General features: G+C 38.0%; 1 protein-coding gene across 1 annotated transcript in view; it reads left to right on the top strand.

The window, feature by feature from the left end:
* Positions 1 to 21618, top strand: part of MTMR8 (myotubularin related protein 8) — an 85429-nt gene that overhangs the window by 57335 nt on the left and 6476 nt on the right. Inside the window, exons 8-13 of the mRNA XM_054574221.1 lie at positions 1845 to 1977; positions 3593 to 3702; positions 9846 to 9971; positions 10839 to 10888; positions 12517 to 12717; positions 14458 to 14586. Of these exons, the coding sequence (XP_054430196.1) occupies positions 1845 to 1977; positions 3593 to 3702; positions 9846 to 9971; positions 10839 to 10888; positions 12517 to 12717; positions 14458 to 14586 (749 nt within the window). The remainder of the gene's footprint in view (positions 1 to 1844; positions 1978 to 3592; positions 3703 to 9845; positions 9972 to 10838; positions 10889 to 12516; positions 12718 to 14457; positions 14587 to 21618) is intronic.

The raw sequence follows: 21618 nt of genomic DNA, 5'->3' as shown, positions 1-21618 counted from the left end.
TGGCCTTAGACAGCTGCCTGGCCCATTTTGGGGATCACTCATTGGCCATTCTCCAGAGCTACCTAAGGCTCCCTGGGCTCAAGAGAGGAAATCTTTTCCCTTTCTTCTCAGGCACTATCTTTGAATTTCTCCTGAGTTTGCTGTCTTACTTCAACCATAACAGCATCTGCCATTCCAGATGAAAAGAGTTTAATCAAATCTGTATGTTTCAAGATTAAATAATCTTAAAATGGTAAAGGGAAACATACCTTCTTTTGAAAGAACTGAAGGATTGGTGCCTTTTGTCCAAACCTAAGACCAAAATGCCCCTTTAACAGGTCCCTTTTTCCTCTCAGAAGGCCTAGAAATATCTAGCAGCCTCCCCCGTCTGGATGGCTAGATCTATACTTTTAGTAGAAACTGTATTGTAGTTGTAAACAACTACATTTTTAGGAGTCAGACAAACCTGGGGTCAGATCTTCCCCCCAGCCTCTATCCATATGACTCTAGTTGAAATTGGTTCACCTCTCTGAGATTGTTTTCTTATGGGAATAATAAAAATACCTATCTTGAGGGGTTGTAATAAAGATTAAATGAAATAATATAGGTAAAGAACCTAGTACAGTGTCTAGTACATACTAGGAGCTCAATAAATATTATACTTTTCCCTACTTGAACATTAGGCTGCTAATACAGAGTTGTTACTCAAATCTGCCAGTCATATTCCCAAAGATTTTATAGTAATACCATGTAGCTAGCTATCTGCAATAGCCGGCCTTTCTAGTGCTGCCCTGACCTGGATAGGGGTTACTATAATTACTGTTTCGATTGCTGAAATGTTCATCAGTCATAGCAAACTTCCTTGCTACTAGGTGGCTGTTGCTTGTACCTCCACAGGTGTTCCTTTGACATTTGTCATTAATGTCATGAAATCTGTGACATTTTCTGTGTGATAAGTAATCAAAATTACTGTCACATTTCTCCATTTAAAAGTATCTGGCATTCTAAACAGAATATGTTGACACATAGACTATTTTCCCTGAATGTGTTAACATGAAAAGTTTGTGCTTCCAAGGATTTAATGGCATTCTTTTCTATTAATACAAAAACTACACCCTGTCCACGTATATGCTCCTCCTGTCTTTTAAAATGTACAATACTGGGAGATGAGAAAGGAGGCCCAGACAACAGAAAACTATTTGATTAGTAAGATGGTTATCATCATAGAAGTTATTTTGGCCTTTTTTCCTAGTTATTGTATTAATATCTCCTGACTATATCTCATTTACTCTCTACCCTGCCCAATATTCTTCTTATGGCCTAGAAATATTCTGATTACCACAAGCTGAACATAGTGTTAAAACAGGTCTGGGTATCTCCATTTCATTTTATCAGTGAGTGAAAGTCATTTATCTCATGCATGTTTTAGACATTTTCCTACAATAGCTATTTGAAATTAATTGTCCCTGAAGTTCTTAGACTTCTCAGTTGTAAAGGTTTTTGAACTTTCACATGTTTCCCAGTATAAAGCCATTTCAGCTGAGAAAACATTTGTTTGTGATAAAGCTCTAAATTATTTCGGTTCCTCAGACCAGCTATCCTCATAGTTGCCATATCCTACAATCTCTTAAGTAGGGTTTTAGTAATAAAACCAAAACACTAAATCTTCCTCTATACTACTCTGTTATTTAAGATAACCTTTCCTAAAAACTAGTGAAATTCTCTCCATTCCAGAATGCACCCTGATTTCCACTTCTTTTTCAATGGGTAAGATTTAAAACTGTTTAGAATAAGGCATTGAGATTGGTGAATCTTGTTATTTTATTACCTGCCCAATCTGCTCTATTATTCCTCAACTATTGCAGTTGAATGCCATGGCCAACCGAATAGCTGGGAAGGGGTATGAAAACGAAGACTACTATGCCAACACTCGCTTCAGGTTCATGGGCATTGAGAACATCCATGTGATGCGGAGCAGCCTGCAGAAACTCTTGGAAGGTAGAAGGATTTCACCTTGGATAGGCCAGAGGCCATAGCTTTACACACACAGACACACACACACACACACACACACACACACACACACACACACACACACACACACCCCACCCCACCCCACCCCGCTTGATTTGGGATAGACCATAAAAGCAATCAGGTCAGCAGGATCATAGGCAAAAAGTTTTTTCACTATGGTATGAACCCAGCTTACATAGTGCTGAACTACAGCAGTCTTGGTCTGGCAGAGGAACTAAGATGTTCAGTTTCATAACTCAGTTAAGTCCATTTGGGTTTAGTTGCTGTGGAAATCATTTCTCTCTATAGAATTACAGAGGCTGGCGTTTAGGGGTGGACAGGTCAACTTAAGTATAAATGAATTTGGAATTCATTGCATCATCTTCAAGGTAAGCAATCACCTCATTTAATCTACTGTAAGGAGTCAATTGGATTTCATCACTGTGCTGATGAAGGGGGTGAATTTAGACTTCAGAGGAGTGAAGCTGATGTCAGGCAATATGGGTCATCTGTCATCACTGCAAAATAATTGGGATCGAAGTGGGGGCAAGGTGAGGTTGGGGCCTGACAGGACCCTTGATTCTTAAACATTTCTCTCAAAGCCACTACCCAGGATTCCATGATGCGGTATGACAACTCAGGAAGAGATGGTGAAAACCTGCCTTCTTTAGTGAACTCCCTGTTCTTCCCCTCTTTTCTTCAATTTTGCACTTAGGTTATAAGCCAAGACCTCTTCTTTACATGACCCTTATTAAATCCTGTTTCCACAGTCTGCATCCTTTTTAGGATATTAGTGTTCCTCTTCCTTGGATCTCTTCTTCCTTTCTTTTTTGTCCCAGATTATTCTATAGATGTAGAGGAGAATGGGACTTTTTACACATTTTTGAGGCAAAAGATTGCCCTCTGCTGGATAACCAGTGGAAAGGACATGGAAATTAACTTTTTCCCTAAGCTGTTGAGACTGTACAGGGCTGCAGGGAGAAGGTGGGAGTACAGCCAGATGTTAAGGGCCTGAAGAGTTATGATGAGTGGGTGGAATTAGGATTAAATATGTTTTCTTTTTTTAAAATAATTTTTAAAAGATTTTATTTTTATGTGTTTTTAAAGAGAGAGGGGAAGGGAAGGAGAAAGAAGGGGAGAAACGTCAATCACTTGCCTCTCACATGCCCCCAGCTGAGAACCTGACCCATAACTCAGGCATGTGCCCTGAATTATGGGTCAAACCAGCAACCTTTCAGTTCACAGGCTGGCACTCAGTCCACTGAGCCACACCAGCCAGGGCAAATGTGTTTTCTAATCAGAGGACATGTGAGTGTTTTCCTGTGGTTACTGACTCATTCTTCTGGCTCTTCTTTTAAGAGATTTCTGTGGGCTTGGGGTGGGTTCTACAACTCAAGAAAGCAGAGACCAGCGGTGGAAGACTTGGTAGGCTCTAGCCCTAATCCTGTCCCTGACTCACTGCGTGGTTTCTAACTAATCATTTAAGCTTTCTGTGCTTCAGCTTTCTCATTTACAAAATTGGGATCCACTTTTTTCCCTTTCTTGGTGAATAAACTGAGGTTATTGTGAATTTCAATATCTGCTTCTTTTTCTACCTTAGTTTGTGAATTGAAAAGTCCAACAGTGAGTGAATTTCTTAGCGGCCTGGACAGCTCAGGGTGGTTGACACACATTAAAGCTATTATGGATGCTGGAAGTTTCGTTGCAAAGGTAATAATTAGGACTTTTAAGAACTTGCACTGACTTTAATTATGGGATCTCTTAAGATAGCAGTGTATCCTGGTAGAAAAAATACTGAAAAAAACCTTAGTTTCTAGATTCACCTCTGCTGCTCATTTACTGTATACCCTAGGCCAATCTTATCCCTTTTCTGGGTGTCAGTTTCTTCATCTGTGAAACGAAGTGGTTGGGCTAGAATCTAATGGCATAAAGTTTGTGGGGTCCACAGAACTATATGGGAATAGTATTGACCCTTTCCTTCTGGAAAAAAATACACATATGGCTATGCATACAGAACAGGGGCCTTAATTTCAGGGGTTTCACAGACCCCTGACCTCAGGTTAAAAACTCCTAGATGACCTCTCTTGGTCCTTCCAGCTCAAATACTCTGTTGTATTTTTGTGTTGATTTTAAGGTATCAAGTGGAAGTAACAGTGGGTATAACATAAATGTAGAGCTTGTATATCTATGGTATTCAGAGCTCTGAGTATAAAGCAGACCTTTTATGACTTCTTTCTGTAGGTCTGCCTCTGAATGCCTGGACTGCATTCAGAGGCAGACCTACACTCATTCATGCTCATGTTTATTTTCTGACCTCCAGAACCCTGGCCTTTGTATCATTGGTTAGGTGATGTTTAAAAAAAAAAAAAGAAGAAGAAGAAATTGGGAGTATACATCTTCTCATTTTGAAGTTTGGTTTATAAACATGGGGACTCTCCCTTTTGACCACCCTTCTACCCCTTTATTTATAGAAGTAAAGAAAAGGAAAGAATGACTTTTCATCACCGTGCTGTCATTTTCTCAGTTGAAACTAATGCGATATATAGCCTCTGGCTTAAAATATTTGAAGAGTATATGTAATTAACTGCCTTAAATATCCAGCCCTAATGCTTTTGACTTTCCTAGTCCTGTTGTCTACACTTTTTATTATAATAAGCTATTAATGTTTACTGTGTGACCCTCTTGATTGTTTCAAGCCCACTGTTCTAACCATTCTTTATACTGTTCCTTTTTCACATGCCCTATACCCATACATCTGTATTCCCTTTCTGAAGCTGACTTCATTAGGCCAAAGAGAGTGAGGATACAAAAAAGGGATCAATTTGATAGACAGTACAACCTCATAAATATTGGTTGATTTAAAATGAGTGGGTGAAAAAGATAGGCTTGGGATTGCACAGTTATATTGTGCTTCCCGTCGCCTGGACCGCCTGTCCCTTATCCCAAGCTTGAAAACTCAGTCAGCTTTGAATTCTCTCTCTTCCCCTCCATGTAGCAATTGCCTACTGCCATCACTGCTGCCTCACAATTGTTTCTCAAATCTATGCATTCTTCCCAGCCTTGACTGCTATTTTCCTAGTTAAGACATTCATCCCTTGCTTAAAACACTATAATAACTACGTAACTTGTACTTTTTAATTATTTGCCACATTTTTACTTTTTAATTATTCTTTTTAATTTTTTTCTTTTTTAAAAAGATTTTATTAAGTCTGGCATCATACATAGTTATTACAATATTACTGACTATATTTCCTATGCTCTACTTTATATCCCCATGGCTATTTTGTTTCCTAATTTGCATTTTCTTAGTTACTCCCCAGTTCGGCCTAAAGTCATCTTTCTTGAGCACATCTGATAATGGCACTTTAACCTCAAATCCTCCAGTGGTTCCCCATTGCTCATAAGACCCTGATAATAATGAACTTATTGTTCTCAAAAACAGATGGTTCTCCTTCCTCTCTTTCTTTCTCTTTCATTATCTTTATTTTTTTCTCATTACAAAAGTTGTTCATGTAAATTATCAAAGAAGTAAACATTTCAAAAATATATAACATCAAATGTGAATGTTCTTTGTAGTTTGCTCCACAGCATACACACCACTGTTAATAGTTTAATGTGTATACCTCTAGATCAGGACTATTTGAACTTTCTGTGATGATGGACATGTTCTAAATTTGTACTACTACAATAGCCACTAGCCATGCATGGAAGTTTTATACTTCAAATGTGGCTAGTGAAACTGAAAAACTAAATTTTAAATTTCACTTAATCTTCATGAATTTGATTTTAAACAGCCACTGTGGCTATTTACTACTTTGTAAAAACGATATTATATTGTGCATATTGTTCTGCATCTGACATTTTATACTTAACATATAATGACATTTTCCAGGTCAGTTCAGCCAGTACTACTACATTCTTTTCAATGACCGTATCATATTTCCTAATGGGAATTTACCATAGTTCGCTGTTAATGGGCAATTCAGTTATTTCCAGTTTTTCACAAATGCAGATATTGTTGCACCAAATGCCCTTGAACATATATCTTTGTATGTTTGAACATTCTTAGAAGTGGATTTTCTGAGTCAGAGTATGAATACTTCCAACTAACCAGACATGGTCAAATTGCCCTCCAAATAGGTCGCACCAATTACCATTCCCGCCAACAACGGCTATTTCTCCTATTGCCAGTAATGGTTATTGATCTTTCTAATCTTTGCCAGAGAAACAATAGGTGATGTATTTTATGTTATGCTTTAACTTGCATTTTTCATCATTAGTGAAATTGTGCATCATTTCTTGTACACCACTGACCTTTCACTCCATTTGGAGCCCTAAGGAAAGTGTAGTTGCTACTCTCATGCCTCTGATATTACCTGAAGAATCTGGTTAACTGAGAAGTTAAAATGCTTGAGAAACTTTTTTCCCAGAGCTCACTAACTTTTGTCTTACCTGCAACCTAACTATCCTTCTAGGAATATCATTTCTTTTGTACTTTCTACTATAAAGGTTATTGATTTGTCCACATCCCATGAACCACAGGGCCCATGGCCCTTGCACCTTCCACAACTCCTTCCTCCTTTAGCTATACCACTCTGTACCTCTCCTAGTTACTCTCCCTTCTCCATTAAGGGCTTTGTGAATGTCCTTACTACCTTCCTCTCCATCCTGATTCTTACTCTCATCACAGGAGATTTGAATGTCCTTATACAATCTATTGAACACTGCACAGATGTTCTTTGAGCTTTTATACTCCAGTTCTCACACTCTTAACTTTAGCTGGTTCTTCTGTCCTATGGAGATCTATACACATTTAAATTCTCTTTATCCACCTTTTATACATTCTCTCCTATCTAGCCAAACCTAGTGACATAGAACCTCATCCATTCCACCTTGCCCCTTATCCTTCCACTCTACCTGTGCTGCTAATCCCAGTCATTTTCTACATTAGCTGCTCTTACACCCTAATGACTAAACATAACCACAAAGAAATAAATCTCGTAGCTATGTTAATTAGTGCTATCATGGGTTTATAGTCTATAATCTTAGCTGTAGTTCTGTAGTCTTAGCCACCTAGCAGTCATTTTATGTGTCCCTGCTTGGGTGCTGTCCATCAAGCTGCTATTTTTAATCTGTACCTTTCTTTCATGCTGGTTTATACCACTGTTCCCCCCACCCCCATGAACACATATTTAAGCCTGTCTCTTCATGGAAATATCAAGGATAGCTCTCATCTTCCACTGCTATCCTTACCAACTTTTTTGTGTCGTCTTCCTTGGTACCTCTGATGCCCCATCTTCTGTGTAAAATTAATCCCTCTACCTGATTCGAAATCCCATCCCCTCCTTCTTCAAGGAAACTTTCTTGACATTTCAACTTATTTATTTCAAGTAGTTCATCCCCAAGAAATACACTCAAATGCTTTTTTTCATTTCTAAATAAAAAGAATTTTTATTATCTTCTTCTAGCTATTGTCCTCTTTTCTTCCTGGTTAGAGCTTTCTTGAAAGTAGTTGGTCTTCCCTATTAGTACTTTCTTACCTCCCTTCATTCTTCAGTTCACTATGATCCTATTTCTATACCATTATTACTACTCTTGCTGAGGTCACTAGTGACCCCTGACCCGTCATTTCTAAGGCTCATTATTTGATCTTTGTGGTATTTTTTTAATAAGGTCCGTATTAAAAAGATTGAAAGGTTCTTATTAAAAGATTAGAAAAGATTGTATTTATTTATTTTTAGAGAGAGGGGAAGGTAGGGAGAGAGGAAGTGAAACATCTATGTGTGGTTGCCTCTTGTACACCCCTTGCCAGGGACCTGGCCCGCAACCCAGGCATGCGCCCTAACTGGAAATTGAACTGGTGGCCCTTTGGTCCGCAGGCCAACACTCAATCCACTGAGCCACACCAGCCATGGCTCATCTTTGTTGTATTTTGACCTCTTTGCTGCATTTAGCACTGTTAATCCCTTTCTCTTTGAACCATTTTTGTAGTCCTGATTTTAATCCAACTACTCCTTCATGGTTTTCTTTCTACTTTTCAGGCTGCTTTTTCACAGGCTGACTCCTGTAATATCCCTCTTCCTCTACTTTCCCTTTTAAAAAAACTGCTTTTCCAGATCTTTCCTTTTCTTACTTTGGTCTCTGCCTGGACAGCAGCAGCCATGCCCACAATTTCCACTACCATCTCCATTTATATAGTGGTCAAATCTATACGCTGGCTTGGTTTCTAGCCCCTTCTTGGACTTTAGACACATATCCAATTATCCACTGGACTCACCATTGGATGTCCCTTAACTACTTTAGACTCACCATGGCCCAAACTGAAATTTTCTTATTTACTCTCTAAACCAACTAAAACTTGTCTTTGGGATCCCATACATTTCAGAATTATCCTTGACTCTTTTCCTTTGTTCCATATCCATTTTCTTTCTTACCATCCCTCTTTTCCTTTTCAGCCCCAATACTACTGCCTTAGTTCAGGCCTCCTTTGCCTTTCACAATTTTAGTAGCTCTGTAACTGGCCTTCCTAAATCCAAATTCATGTCCACCCAATCCATTCTCCTTACAGCCACCACAGGGAGTACATCTTGTCATGGCACTCCTCCGCTTTTAACACCTCAGTGGCTCTCTCTTGTCACCAGATGAAATGCACACTTGTCAGGCTGGCTCTTGCCCTTCTGGGCAGGCCTTTCTCTCCTCTTTCCCTCATTGCAAGCCTAGCTTTAGTCAAGGTACTTAGAGTACCTCACCTATGTCATACCTCCTTACCTTTCTACATGCTGTCGTGTTATGTCGTGTTCTCATCAACCTGACGAATGCCTACTCACCTGTCAAGCCCACTTAAACTGTCTTCTGTTCTTTGTTTATTTGTGCCTTTGTTGTACCTGGTATGGACTTCTGTTATTTTCGTTATCATTGGTTTGTACTCATTCATGTAAGTGTTTGTCTCCTTTGTATCCCCACTGCACACCATAGTGTTTCTTGTGTGGTCACTCAGTAATTATTGGCTAGGTGGGTGGATGAATGAATGAGTGAATAAATTAATTTCCTTTTCTTTTCTCCCTTGAGGAAATCCTACTCTTTCTTCAAGGCTCAAGCTTCCCTGGCTCCTACAAAAGGGTATAGTTACTATACATTACTAGAGAGCAGTGGTTTTTTCACTGTATTGTATTTATTTATGAGATATTTACCTTCGGTCTCCCTAGTTTGTGAGCTCCTTTAAGGTAGAACCAGGTCTCATCTTTGTGTCTTTAATATCTAGCATGTAACTGGCCCAGAGACATACATAATTAAATGTTAGAATGAAAAAGTGAATGCTTGAAATCTATCATTGCCAAAATTACCCAGCTTGGGTAACTACCTAGGTCTTTACATCATTCTGATTGTACGGAAACTGACCTAAGACAGGTAAACCTCTCTATCTTAAGTTGGAAGAAGTTACGTTAGTAAGACTAAATGTCTGAAGACTCCAGAGGAAATTATTGTCAGATCTAAGACTGGAATGCAGAACTGTTTTATCTGTGTTTTGGGGAATGAATTCTTCTTCTTGCCCACTCCTCTCTCAGATAGTTGATTCTTGTATTCTTCAGAAGTTTTATGATTTTAGAACTCCTTTATTTTTTTAATGCTAAATCATGTATTGGTTTTAATTTTCCTTTCCTGTTAGGTGAGTTCTTGTTTTGCACATTTTTTTCATTCCCCATAGAGTATGCCAATATTATGGGAAGAAATTAATGTAGCCCAGTAGGACCAGGTTTTCTGTGCTGTGGAGAAGGTACTTGGCAAGTATATTTATTAACCAAGCATAGTTTGTAGAAGTTGTTGATGCTACTTTTTGCCTCTTATCTTCACAGGCAGTAAAGGTAGAAAAGGCCAGTGTTTTAGTCCACTGCTCTGATGGGTGGGACCGCACAGCACAAGTCTGCTCTTTGGCCAGCATCCTCCTTGATCCATTTTATAGGACATTCAAAGGTCTCATGGTAAGAGAGCAAAAAATTCTATTTTACTTTGTGTGGGTGAAAGATCATGGATAAATCAAAAAGAACTTTCAACCAACTTGTTTTCCACAGGAAAGAGTTCCAAATCTATAAAAATGGTTGTTTTTCAATTTAGTTTCTTTCTACTAAATTAGGCATTTCCAGCCTATACATTTTCTATTGCACACTCAGCACAGTTTCTTACCGATCAGAAGGGAGGCTGTATGTAATAGTCTGCTGTAAGGGGTAGGAGAGACTCAAAAGTGTGCAAAGCTGAAGTGGATGACCGTTAAATAAGCTATCAGGTAGTTTCATCTTCAACATATCCGCTCTTTGGATATCACACTTACGGTTGTTTTCTGGCACTGAATCCAAGGCTTCTTAGTTGATCTAAGAAACAACTCACATAGGAGTTTATCCTAATTTTTTAGAAATGCTTTTTTAAGAAAAATGGATGAAAATAGGTTTGTACCAAGATTTGTTCTTGGTACAAACCCAAGTACTGACTTTGGAGTCCAGTTTTTTCATAGGTTGAATTTAAGATTATGTTTATCAGGGTTGCATTTAGTTATGTCTCAAATGGCTTGTCACACATCAAGTAAAAGCCAAAAGAAATAGGACACTAGATACAAATCCAGAATAATTTCTCCTGAGAACATTTGAAGTTTGAAGGAAGCCTGTGTAGGTCTTTCAAGGAAATACTAGTTACTTACTTAGCTGTCATTTGGGAAATTAACTTTATTTATTATCAGTTCAACCCAAACTTGTACAAATTCCATTTCAACAAAGTGTTTGGATATTTTTATATGTATGGTTAATTCATCTTACGATTTTCCTAATGCAAACTTTTCTTTTTGTATAACAATGAAGATCCTGATTGAGAAGGAATGGATATCCATGGGCCACAAGTTCTCCCAGAGGTAAAAAGATCCTCAGTTTAAAGATGGAGGCTGAGGGAGAGGTCATTAGGGTAAGGTTTATCAAAACCCAGTATGTTCTTGTGTATGAAGGAGCAGTAAGTTGAACATGGCATAAATCTTTTTTTCATCCAAAAATAAGTATTTCAGGCACTGTGCTAGGGGACGAGGGCTACAAAGGTGATTAGAATATTATCTCTGCCTTAAAAGTATGCAAATAATTTTACTAAGTTCAATATAGTAGGAAAGAACAAGGCATCACAAACTACAGAGGAAAAAGTGCTTAACTCTGCTTGAAGAAGTCAGGATAGGCATTCAGGAATAGGTAGCAATTGAAGATGAATTTGGGGGGATGAATAGGAGTTTGCTAGACAGAACAGAGAGCTGAGGAGGGCATCCAGGCAGAAAGAATAATAAATACAACCGCACCTTTCAACGTTTATAAGAACAAAGAAAGGTGCAGATTTCTGTTCTTCAGTAAGAAGTGGTGCAAGGGCTTACGTGCATCTAGTGTCTGCTATAAGGAAGATAGCTTCACTGAAGCTTTACTTACGTTATCAGAGCAATCAACAAATATTTACCAAATACCTAACAATGTGTTGTACACTACATAAAACACTGACCTCGTTCCAAAGGCACATAAAATTTTTTACCCTCGAAGAAGTTAAAATTCAGGTCATACTCTCCTCCATTGGTGTGTATCCGTTTAATTTCATTTGATTGCCATTCCTAGTCATTTGAATCCATCCGTTCACTCTTCCTTCATCGGCAAAAATTGGGCCAGGAAATAACCCGGTTTTAAGGAGACTATGTTGAGTTGAATGTGGTCTCTATCTCCGGTCAGTGATGACAGTACAGTTTGATAAATGCTAGGACAAAACAAACATAAGAACCTAACCCATTCTGGGGCAAGCAAGGCTTTCTAGAATTGCTGGCCTTTTAGAACATTCAAGAATACAAGATTGAGGGTTTGAAAGAGGCAGTGGGTGTTTGGTAGAATAAGATTCCTGGGGAGACAAGAGAGTGAACACTTCCTTTCAAATGAAAAGATTGGTGAGCCCTGGCCTGTGTGGCTCTGTCAGTTGGGCATCATCCCAACAAACCAAAAGATTGTGGGTTCGATTCCCAGTCAGGGCACATGGCCTGGGTTGCAGGCCAGGCCAGGTCCCCAGTAGGAGGTGCGTGAGAGGCAACCACACATGGATGTTTCTCTCCCTCTTTCTCCTTCCCTTCCCTTCTCTCTAAAATAAATAAATACAGTCTTTAAAAAAAAATTCAGTTCCTCAATCACACCAGCCACATTTCAATGCTTAATAAGTTAGTGTCTACCATATTGGACAACACAGATATGAGACATTTCTATCATTGTAGAAAAGTTCAGTTTTAAAGATGGTGTAAGAGGAAATAGAATAGATGACCAGAGGGCTTACCATCTGGATGACAGTGAAGGAATGCCGGTAGTTACGAGATCTCTTGGGTTTAACAAGCTTTGAGATTCTCGTTGGCATTTGGCCTGAGATGTTTCTTTGTCAGTGCCAAGAAAGACAAAAGGTGACCTTGTATAGCCTATTCCAACAGTGTAATGCCTGATGTTAACCATGATCTTGTTGACCTTAATTTGCATCTCTCAGGTGTGGCCATCTGGATGGGGACTCTAAAGAAGTATCACCCATCTTCACCCAGTTCCTAGACTGTATCTGGCAATTAATGGAACAATTTCCTTCTGCCTTTGAGTTTAATGAGATCTTCCTGCTGGAGATCCATGACCATGTTTTTTCCTGCCAGTTTGGGAACTTCCTTGGAAATTGCCAGAAGGATCGGGACAATCTGAGGTAAATTCAGTTTGTGAGAAAACACTGACTAGGGAGACGGGGTCAGTACAAAAGGAATATACCAACCACCCTGAATTTGGGACAGCAGCTCAGGAAAGGGGAGATGACATGATAAAAAGAACTTTTGAAGCATAAAGCACTCAATGTTTGCATAGGGATTCCTCAGAACCTCAGGTTCCTCCTCTGTAAAATAGGGATAATAACTACTTTGCAGAGAAATCACTTGTATCAGAGATCATGAAATGGCAGCTCATAAGCCAAATCTAGCTCAATAGGCATGTTTTGTTTAGCCTGTGGAGTATTTTTTAAACTGTGAATTAGTTGCCAACATTTAAATATCAGGATATTTCACATAAAAATCCAGTTATTTTAGGATTTTGTCCTAAATGGAAAAGCATTGTGCCAAGATACCCTTCTGCAACCAGACCTTTCTGAAACCCTCTCCCCAAATGCTTTTAAGGCACATTAATTCTGTCTAGGCATTAAAACTCAAGATCTATTCCATATTCTTTTTTCCGCTCTCTTAAAATGAGGCTAATAAATCCTAGACCCATTCCGTATACAAACCTGAATCTCTATGTCACAGTACAGAAATTGAACATTTTAACACATATTAAAATAGTGATTACTTAAAACAGACAGGATATCCTTCATTCATAAAAGGAAGAGCATGGGCTCTAGAATCAGAGAGACCTGGGTTCAAATTTTGGCTGTGTTACCATCTAGCTATGTTACCTTTCACAGATTAATTTTTGGTCTCATTTTCTCATCACTAATTTGGGGATAAAATACCACAAAAAATTAATGAGGGATTTTACATATAGTCTGAAATAGCGTTTGGCACGTACTAAATAATAAATATTAGCTACCTGACCTCTAAGGTTTTTTCTGTTTTTAACCAACAACAAATGAGAAAGATATACAGGGCCTTTGGCCTTACTGGAATGGTATGTAAAAGTTACAAGACTACAATTTTAGGTCCTACCACCCATACCACTCCTCTTTGTTCTCTTCCTTGAGATGATTGTGCAAATGACCTTCCCATGCAAGGTCACACAGCAGGTCTTAGTGGGGACCAGTGGGTCCCCTGCTTCCTCAGGTGTTTTAACAATGGGGCGTCCTTGCTTGATAAGCAAGGTCCCGTGGTCTCAACTAAGATATGAGTTAGTCTTACACTATAAATATCACAGTCTTTAGGTGCTCACATAGGATAACTCACAAATATTTGCTAATGTAAATTACCAACTGTCTTTCACTGTTTCATACCTTCTAAGAAGAAGAGAAGCTGGCTTGAAATAAAATGAAATATAGAAGAACCAGAAATTCACCCTCTAGGCTATCTGTTAACTTACCAGAATTTCAAAAACTATTCCAGATTTTTTAAAACTGGAAAGGTGATCAGTTCATAGACTTCTAGATTTAGAGGAGACCTTAGAGGTCACATTATATGAATGAGAAGACAGGCCCAGAGAAAGCTAGGATCATTCCTAAGATCACATAGCTACTCCACAGCAGAGACTCTTCTTGCTCATTTAAAAATGGATAACGTGAAGTCCAGAAAGTTCATTCAGTCAATGCTCATTAGCCCCTTATTACCATTTTCCTCCTGTCATACCTTATCCCTCTCTCTTGTGTTAGGTTACTTATTAGTAAAATTTGGCTGATTATCATGTTCAAAAGGACTATTGAGACTACTTGTTTGCTGCTTTTAATTTGGGGGCTTTTTTTGTTTTTTGACAGAGTCTATGAGAAAACCCATTGCATGTGGCCTTTCTTGGCTCAGAGGAAACCAGACTTCAAGAATCCTCTCTATAAAGGCTTAAATATGTATGGGGTGCTCAGTCCTAGTACTGTGCCCTGCAGCATTCAGTAAGTTCCTAAGCTGTCTTTTCCTTTTTACAGCAGGACCCAGGGTCTCAGCTTCTTTTACTCTCCTTATGTAGCTGCCATCATCTCCACGAGTCTGGCTTTGGAGTAGGATACTCCCCCGACATCACCCTTTCCTCACCCATTCCTTGCTGGCTCTGAAAACAAAGTATCCCTCTTTTTGGATTTCAGGGTTTTGCTGTTACTTGTGTAGGGAAATAAACAAGAATAGTTGATTTGTAGTAATACAACCAGTCAGGATGTTGCTTCAATCCTCTTAGTCTTTCCTTGTATCTTCTCCTTTCCCATCCTTTTCAGCAACATAGAGAAGGGAGAACAGAGAAATAGAGAAATAGAAAGTGTTGGTATTGTTTCCTATACTTTTCCAAAAAAGTATAAATATAGGCTGTTATGTTCATTGACCACAACTGAATGGAGTATAAGACAGAGCTGAATATGTTTATTATCTCTAATATTTTATTCTGTGTTTATCTTAATATTTTGTATATATAAGATTATGTCATTTCTGAATAGATATTGTTTTACTTCTTCCTTTCCAATATGGATGCTTTTAATTGCCAAATTGCCCTCATTAGAACTTCTCAGATTATTTTTTTAAGTTTCTATTATAACTTCTTTGATAAATTGGCTATTTAAGAGTGTGTTGCTTAATTTCCACATTTTTGTGAATTCTCTTCCTTTCCTTTTGTAATTGTAATTGATTTCTAATTTTGTTCTACTGTCATCAGAGAACATACTTTGCATGATTTCAGTCTTTTTTAATTTACTAAGATTTGTTTTAAGATGTAACACAAGTTATATCCTGGAGAATGATACCTATTTTTAAATGATGTGTATTATTTGAGAAGAATGTGTATTCTGCTGTTGTTAGGTGTAGTGCTTTATTGTGTCTGTTAGTTCAAATTGATCTGTAATGTTGTTCAGGTCCTCTGTTTTCTTACTGCTTTTCCATCTCATTTTTCCGTTCATCATAGAAAGTGGAATATTGAAGTCTTAAGCTATCACTGTAAAACTGTATATTTTTCTCTTCAGTTCCATCAACTGTTTATTTTTCCCTTTGATTCCATCAGTTTTTGCTTCATATATATTTTGGGATTTATTGTTAGGTGTGTGTTTATAATTATATATTCTTGATGCACCAACCATTTTATGAATACATAATACCTTTATTTGTCTCTTGTACCAATTCGACTTGAAGTCTATTTTATCTTCATTAATATAGCTACACCAGCTCTCTTTTGGTTATTGTTGCATGGAGTATCTTTTTCTATCCATTAACCTTTTTCACTGTGAATATAAAGTGAGTCTCTTAAAGACAGCACGTAGTTAGATCATGTTTTTGTTAACCCATTTTGCAAACTTTGCCTTTGAATTGGAGAATTTAGTCTTTTTATATTTAAAATAATTCCTGATAAGATACGACTTATGCTGCTTTGTTTCTTACTTTCTATGTATTTTATATATTTTAAAAAATGAGTTTATTTATTTTTAGAGAGAGGGGAAGGGAGGGAGAAAGGGAAAGAAACAAATGTGAGAGAGAAACATCGATCAGTAGCTTCTCACATGCTCCCTGACCAGGGATGGAACGTGAACCCAGGCATGTGCGCTGACCGTGAATTGAACCAGAGACCTTTCTCTTTGTGGGACAGTGCTTAACCAGCTGAGTCACACCAGCCAGGGCATGTATTTTATATCTTTTTTTGTTCCTTAATTTTTCCATTACAATTTTCATTTGTATTAAGTTAGTATTTTAAGTGTATCATTTTAATTTCCTTCTCTTTTCTTTTCCGTATATTTATTAGTTATTGTCTTTTAATTTCAGCCTAAAGATCTCCTTTTCTTTTTTTTCTTGTAGAGCACGTGTACTAATGATTAGCTCCTTTGGTCCCTGTTTATTTGGGAATATCTTAATTTCTCTTTCATTTTTGAAGGATAGTTCGGATAGTTCTGCCATACCTAATTCTTGGTTGACAGGTTTTTTTTTCTTTTAGCCCTTTAATTTGGGATCCCACTGCCTTCTGGCTACGGTGATTTCCAATGAGAAATCAGCTGTTAATCTTATTGTGGATCCCTTGTATGTGGTGAGTAGATTCTCTCTTGTCACTTTCAAGATCCTGTCTTTTGATGTTTGATTCATCCCACTTGGAGCTTCGTAAGCTTTTTAGATGTTTAGATTCACACCGTTCATCAACTATTCAAAGACCATTTTATCTTTGAATATCTTTTCCACCCTTATCTATCTCTTCTATCCTTCTGGGACTACCATTATGTGTGTGTTGGTATGCTTAATAGTTTCCCACAGGTCCCTCAGACTGTTCACTTTTCATCATTGTTTTTTCTTTCTACACCTTAGAGTGGGCGATCTGAATAGACCTCTCTCTCAGTTAATTCATTCTTCTGCCTGCTCAAATCGGTTGTTGAATCCCTCTAGTTAATTTTTCTTAATTGTACTTATTGTACTTCTTATTTCCACAATTTCTATTTGGTTTCTTTTAATAATTTCTCGCTTTATTGATACTTGTCTTTTGTTGAAATTTCATTTTCCTGGTTTTCTTTAGTTCTGTGAACTTATTTAAGACAATTGGTTTAAAGTATTTGCCTAATAAGACTAATGTCTGGGCTTACTCATGAACAATTTCTATTAATTTTTTCCTGTGAATGGGTCATATTTTCTTGTTTTTCTCCATACCTCTTATTCTTTTTCTGTTGACAACTAGATGATTTGAATATTTTAATATGATAATTCTGGAAATCAGACCCCTCCCACTTAGGATTTGTTGTTGTTACCTCTCATGGGTTGTACAATAGTCATTTGAGTAGTGACTTTTTAAAACTATTTTTGTCAAGACTGTATTCTTTGACATGTGTGGTGACTGAATTCTCCTTCCACTAGCTAAGTAGTCAGCTAGTGATTTGACAGAGATACCCTTAAATGCCATAAAATAAAAATAAATTTCAGTCTTTGCAGATTGTGTTGGTATACATCTTCAATACTTAGACAGGCCATTTATAACTCTCCCTTAGCCTTCACTTCCTGCTATGCAGAGCCTAAGAGTAAGCGATAGGTGAAAGCTTAGGGTGTTTTCCAGTCTTTTCTGAGCATGTGTCTAGCCCTAGGCATATGCCTGGCCTTTTACATACCTTGGTATATACAGGACTATTTCAGTGCCCTTATTTTCCCATGTACAGGTATTGTCTTCCCAAAACTCTTTCTTCTCAGACTTTTCAATATGTCTGCTACTTGCTCCATCTATTATCCCTTGCTTCAGCTGGCTTTGTTTAGTACATTTGTCTTTAAATTCTTTTGACCTTGTCTGGAAGGCTTCACCAGTCCTGATAAAGTTCTGAGTAGGTCAAAACAAGCCCCTGAGCTCATCCATTGGGGAATAGTAGAGAAGTCAAAATACACAACCACAATGTTTTGATAAAAAGGTCTGTATTGTCCCCTCTGGCACCAGAAAACCACATTGTTAATGTCAACTGCCATCCCCAAAGCTACTAAGTTAGGGAGTGAAGGCCAGCAGGCAGGTAAGTCAAAATGTTGTAACACACTCCTATCAAACTGTATAAGCTTTATTTTTCATTAAGCATTCCCCTGGTTATTGTAAGTTTTTAATTAGATTCTGAACTTTCAAAAAGGTTTTCATTATTACTGTTTTAGCTCTTTTAGGTATTTGATGTACTCAGACTTAGTATTTGTATATGGTGTAAGGTAAGTTTCCAACATCATTCTTTTGCATATGGGTATCTCATTTTTCAGCACCATTTGTTGAAAAGACTGTCCTTACCCCTTTAAATGATCTTGGTACCCTTATCAAAAATTATTTGTTTTTTTTTAAACTCTATTTATTTATTTTTAGAGAGAGGGGAGGGGAAGGAGAAAGAGAGGGAGAGAAGCATCCATGTGTGTGGTTGCCTCTTGTGCACCCCCTACTGGGGACCTGGCCCGCAACCCAGGAATGTGCCCTGACTGGGAACTGGTCTGGCGACCCTTTGATTCATAGGGCAGCACTCAATCCACAAGCCACACCAGCCAGGGCAAGAATTATTTGATCACATATGTGATTGTTTACTTCTGAGCTCTCTATTCTGTTTCATTGGTCAGTTTGTCTGTCTGTATGCTAGCATTCACACTGTTTTGATTATTGTGCTTTTGTAATAAGTTTTGAAGTCAGGTAGTGTGAGGCTTCCAACTTTGTTCATCTTGTTTGAGATTGTTTTAGGTACTTGGAGTCCCTTGAGATCCATATGAATTTTATAGCATGGTTTTAATTTCTGTAAAAACTGCCAATGGGATATGACAGAGATTACATTATATCTGTAAACCATTTGGGTAGTGTTGACATCTTAACAGTATTGTCTTTCAGTTTATGAAAAATAAATATCTTTCTCCATTTATTTGAATCGACTTTAATTGCTTTCAGCAGCATTTTACAGTTTTCTGTGCACAAGTCTTTTGCCTCCTCGGTTAAGTTTACTCCTAAGTATTTTATTCTTTTTGATGGTATTATAAATAGAATCATTTTCTTAAATTCATTTTTATACAGATAATTGTTAATGCACAGAAATGCAGTACATTTTTCTGTTGTTTTGAACAAGTAAACTTTGCTGAATTTAAACTTTTTTATCTTTGGACTCTTTAGGCTTTCTACATATAAGATCATGTATGGAAACAAAGATGATTTTACTTATCCCTTTCCAATTTGGAAGCCTTCATCTATTTTTCTTGCCTCATTGCTTTGGATAGGACCTCCAGTACTATATAAAACAAAGTGGCAAGAATAAGCACCCTGTTTTGTTTCTTATCTTAAAAGAAGTGCTTTCGGTCTTTTATCTTTCATATATGACCTTTATTATATTGAGGTACTATGCCTCTATCCTAGTATGTATGTTGAATATTTTTTATCATGACAGTGTGTTGACTTTTGTCATTTTTTTTTTCTGATTATCATGTGTTTTTTCCTAAACATTGTTAATCCAGTATATTACATTGATTGGTTTTGCAGATGTTAAATCATTCTTGCATTCTAGGAATAAATCCCACTTGGGTATAGTTTATAATTTTTATTTTTCTTTTTTTTATTTATTTTTTTAAAATGATATTTTATTGACTATGCTATTACAGTTGTCCTAATTTTTTGCTCTTAGGCCCCCTCCAGCCAGCACTCCCAACTCCCTAAAGCAATCCCCATACCTTTGTTCATGTCCATTGGTCATGCATGTAAGTTCTTTGGCTACTCTATTTCCTATATTGTACTTTATATCCCCATGGCTATTCTGTAACTACCAATTTATACTTCTTAATCCTCTCACCTCTTCACCTATTCCCCATACACCCCTGCCATCTGGCAACCATCAAAACACTCTCCATATCCATGATTCTGTCTTTCTTTGCTTAGTTTAGATTCAATTGTTGATAGGTATGTATTTATTGCCATTTTATTGTTCATAGTTTTGCTCTTTTTCTTAAATAAGTCCCTTTAACATATCATATAGTAATAGTTTGGTGATGACGTATTCCTTTAGTTTTTTCTTGTCTGGGGAGCTCTTTATCTGCCCTTCAATTCTAAAGGATAGCTTTCCTGGGTAGAGCAGTCTTGGCTGTAGGACCCTGTTTTTCATGACTTTGAATATTTCTTGCCAATGCCTTCTAGCCTGCAAAGTTTCTTTTGAGAAATCATCTGACAGTCTTACGGGAACTCCCCTGTAGGTAACTAATGGCTTTTCTCTTGCTGCTTTCAAGATCCTCTCTTTATCTTTAAACTTTGGCATTTTAATCATGATGTGTCTTGGAGTGGGCCTCTTTGCATCCATCTTGTCTGGGACTCTCTGTCCTTCCTGGACGTGCATGTTTATTTCCTTCACCAAATTAGGGAAATTTTCTTTCATTATTTTTTAAATACATATACAATTTCTTGCTCTTTCTGTTCTCTTTCTGGCCACCCCCGTGATGCAAATGTTGGAATTCTTGAAGTTGTCTCAGAGGCTGCTTAATACTATTCTCTCTTTTTTTTTTAAGAGAGTGGAAGGGAGGGAGAGAGGGAGAGAAACAACTGTGTGTGGTTGCCTCTTGTGCATCCCCTCCTGGGGACCTGGTCCACAGCCCAGGCATGTGCCCTAGACTGGGAACTGAACCAGCAACCCTTTGGTTTGCAGGCTGGCACTCAATCCACTGAGCCACACCAGCCAGGGCCCTCGTTCTTTTTGGATTCCTTTTTCTTTTTGTTGTTCTGATTGGCTGTTTTTTTGCTTCCTTATGTTCCAAATAATTGATTTGATTCTCAGTTTCATCTATCTATTGTTGTTTCCCTGTAAATTGTTCTTTATTTCAATTAGCATATTTTTCATTTCTGACTGAATCTTTTTTATGCTGTTAAGGACCTCACTAAGTTCCTTGAGCATCCTTATAACCAGTGTTTTGAGGTCTGCATCTGATAGATCACTTGTCTCCATTTTGTTTAGTTCTTTTTCTGGAGTTTTGATCCGTTCTTTCCTTTGGGCTGTGTTTCTTTGTCTCCTCATTTTGGCAGCCTCCCTGTGTTTGTTTCTATGTATTAGGTAGAGCTGCTGTGACTCCCTGTCTTAGTAGTGTGGCCTACTGTAGTAGGTATCCTGTAAGGCCCAGTGGCACAGCCTCCCCTATCATGCAAGCTGGGTACTTAAGGTGTACCCTTCGTGTGAGCTGAGTACACCTTCCTGTTGTAGTTGAGCCTTGACTGCTGTTGGCAGGTCAGTGGGAAGGATTTACCCAGGCCAGTAAGCTGCAAGGTTAGCTGTGACCACTGACGACCAGATTCCACCTTCCGTGAAGGATCAGCTGTTCAAGGGCAGGGTGGTAGTGCCCTGACAATGGTCTGTAGCTGTCAACTGGGTGGCAGCCTTTGTGGTTTCCTGGGTGGTGCAGGCCACCTGTGTTCTGCCTGGGGTGCACCCTGCTTGAGTTACAAAACAAATCTATAGATGACTGCTACTTGTACTGGGCTTGGAGGTTCCCCGGGCAAAGTCAAGCTGTGA

Source organism: Pteronotus mesoamericanus, unplaced genomic scaffold, assembly GCF_021234165.1.
Source record: "Pteronotus mesoamericanus isolate MK-2021 breed Mesoamerican mustached bat unplaced genomic scaffold, CSHL_Meso_final contig_256, whole genome shotgun sequence".
NCBI lineage: Eukaryota > Metazoa > Chordata > Mammalia > Chiroptera > Mormoopidae > Pteronotus > Pteronotus mesoamericanus.
Note: the sequence above shows the minus strand (reverse complement) of the source record. Positions and strands in the feature narration are given on the sequence as shown.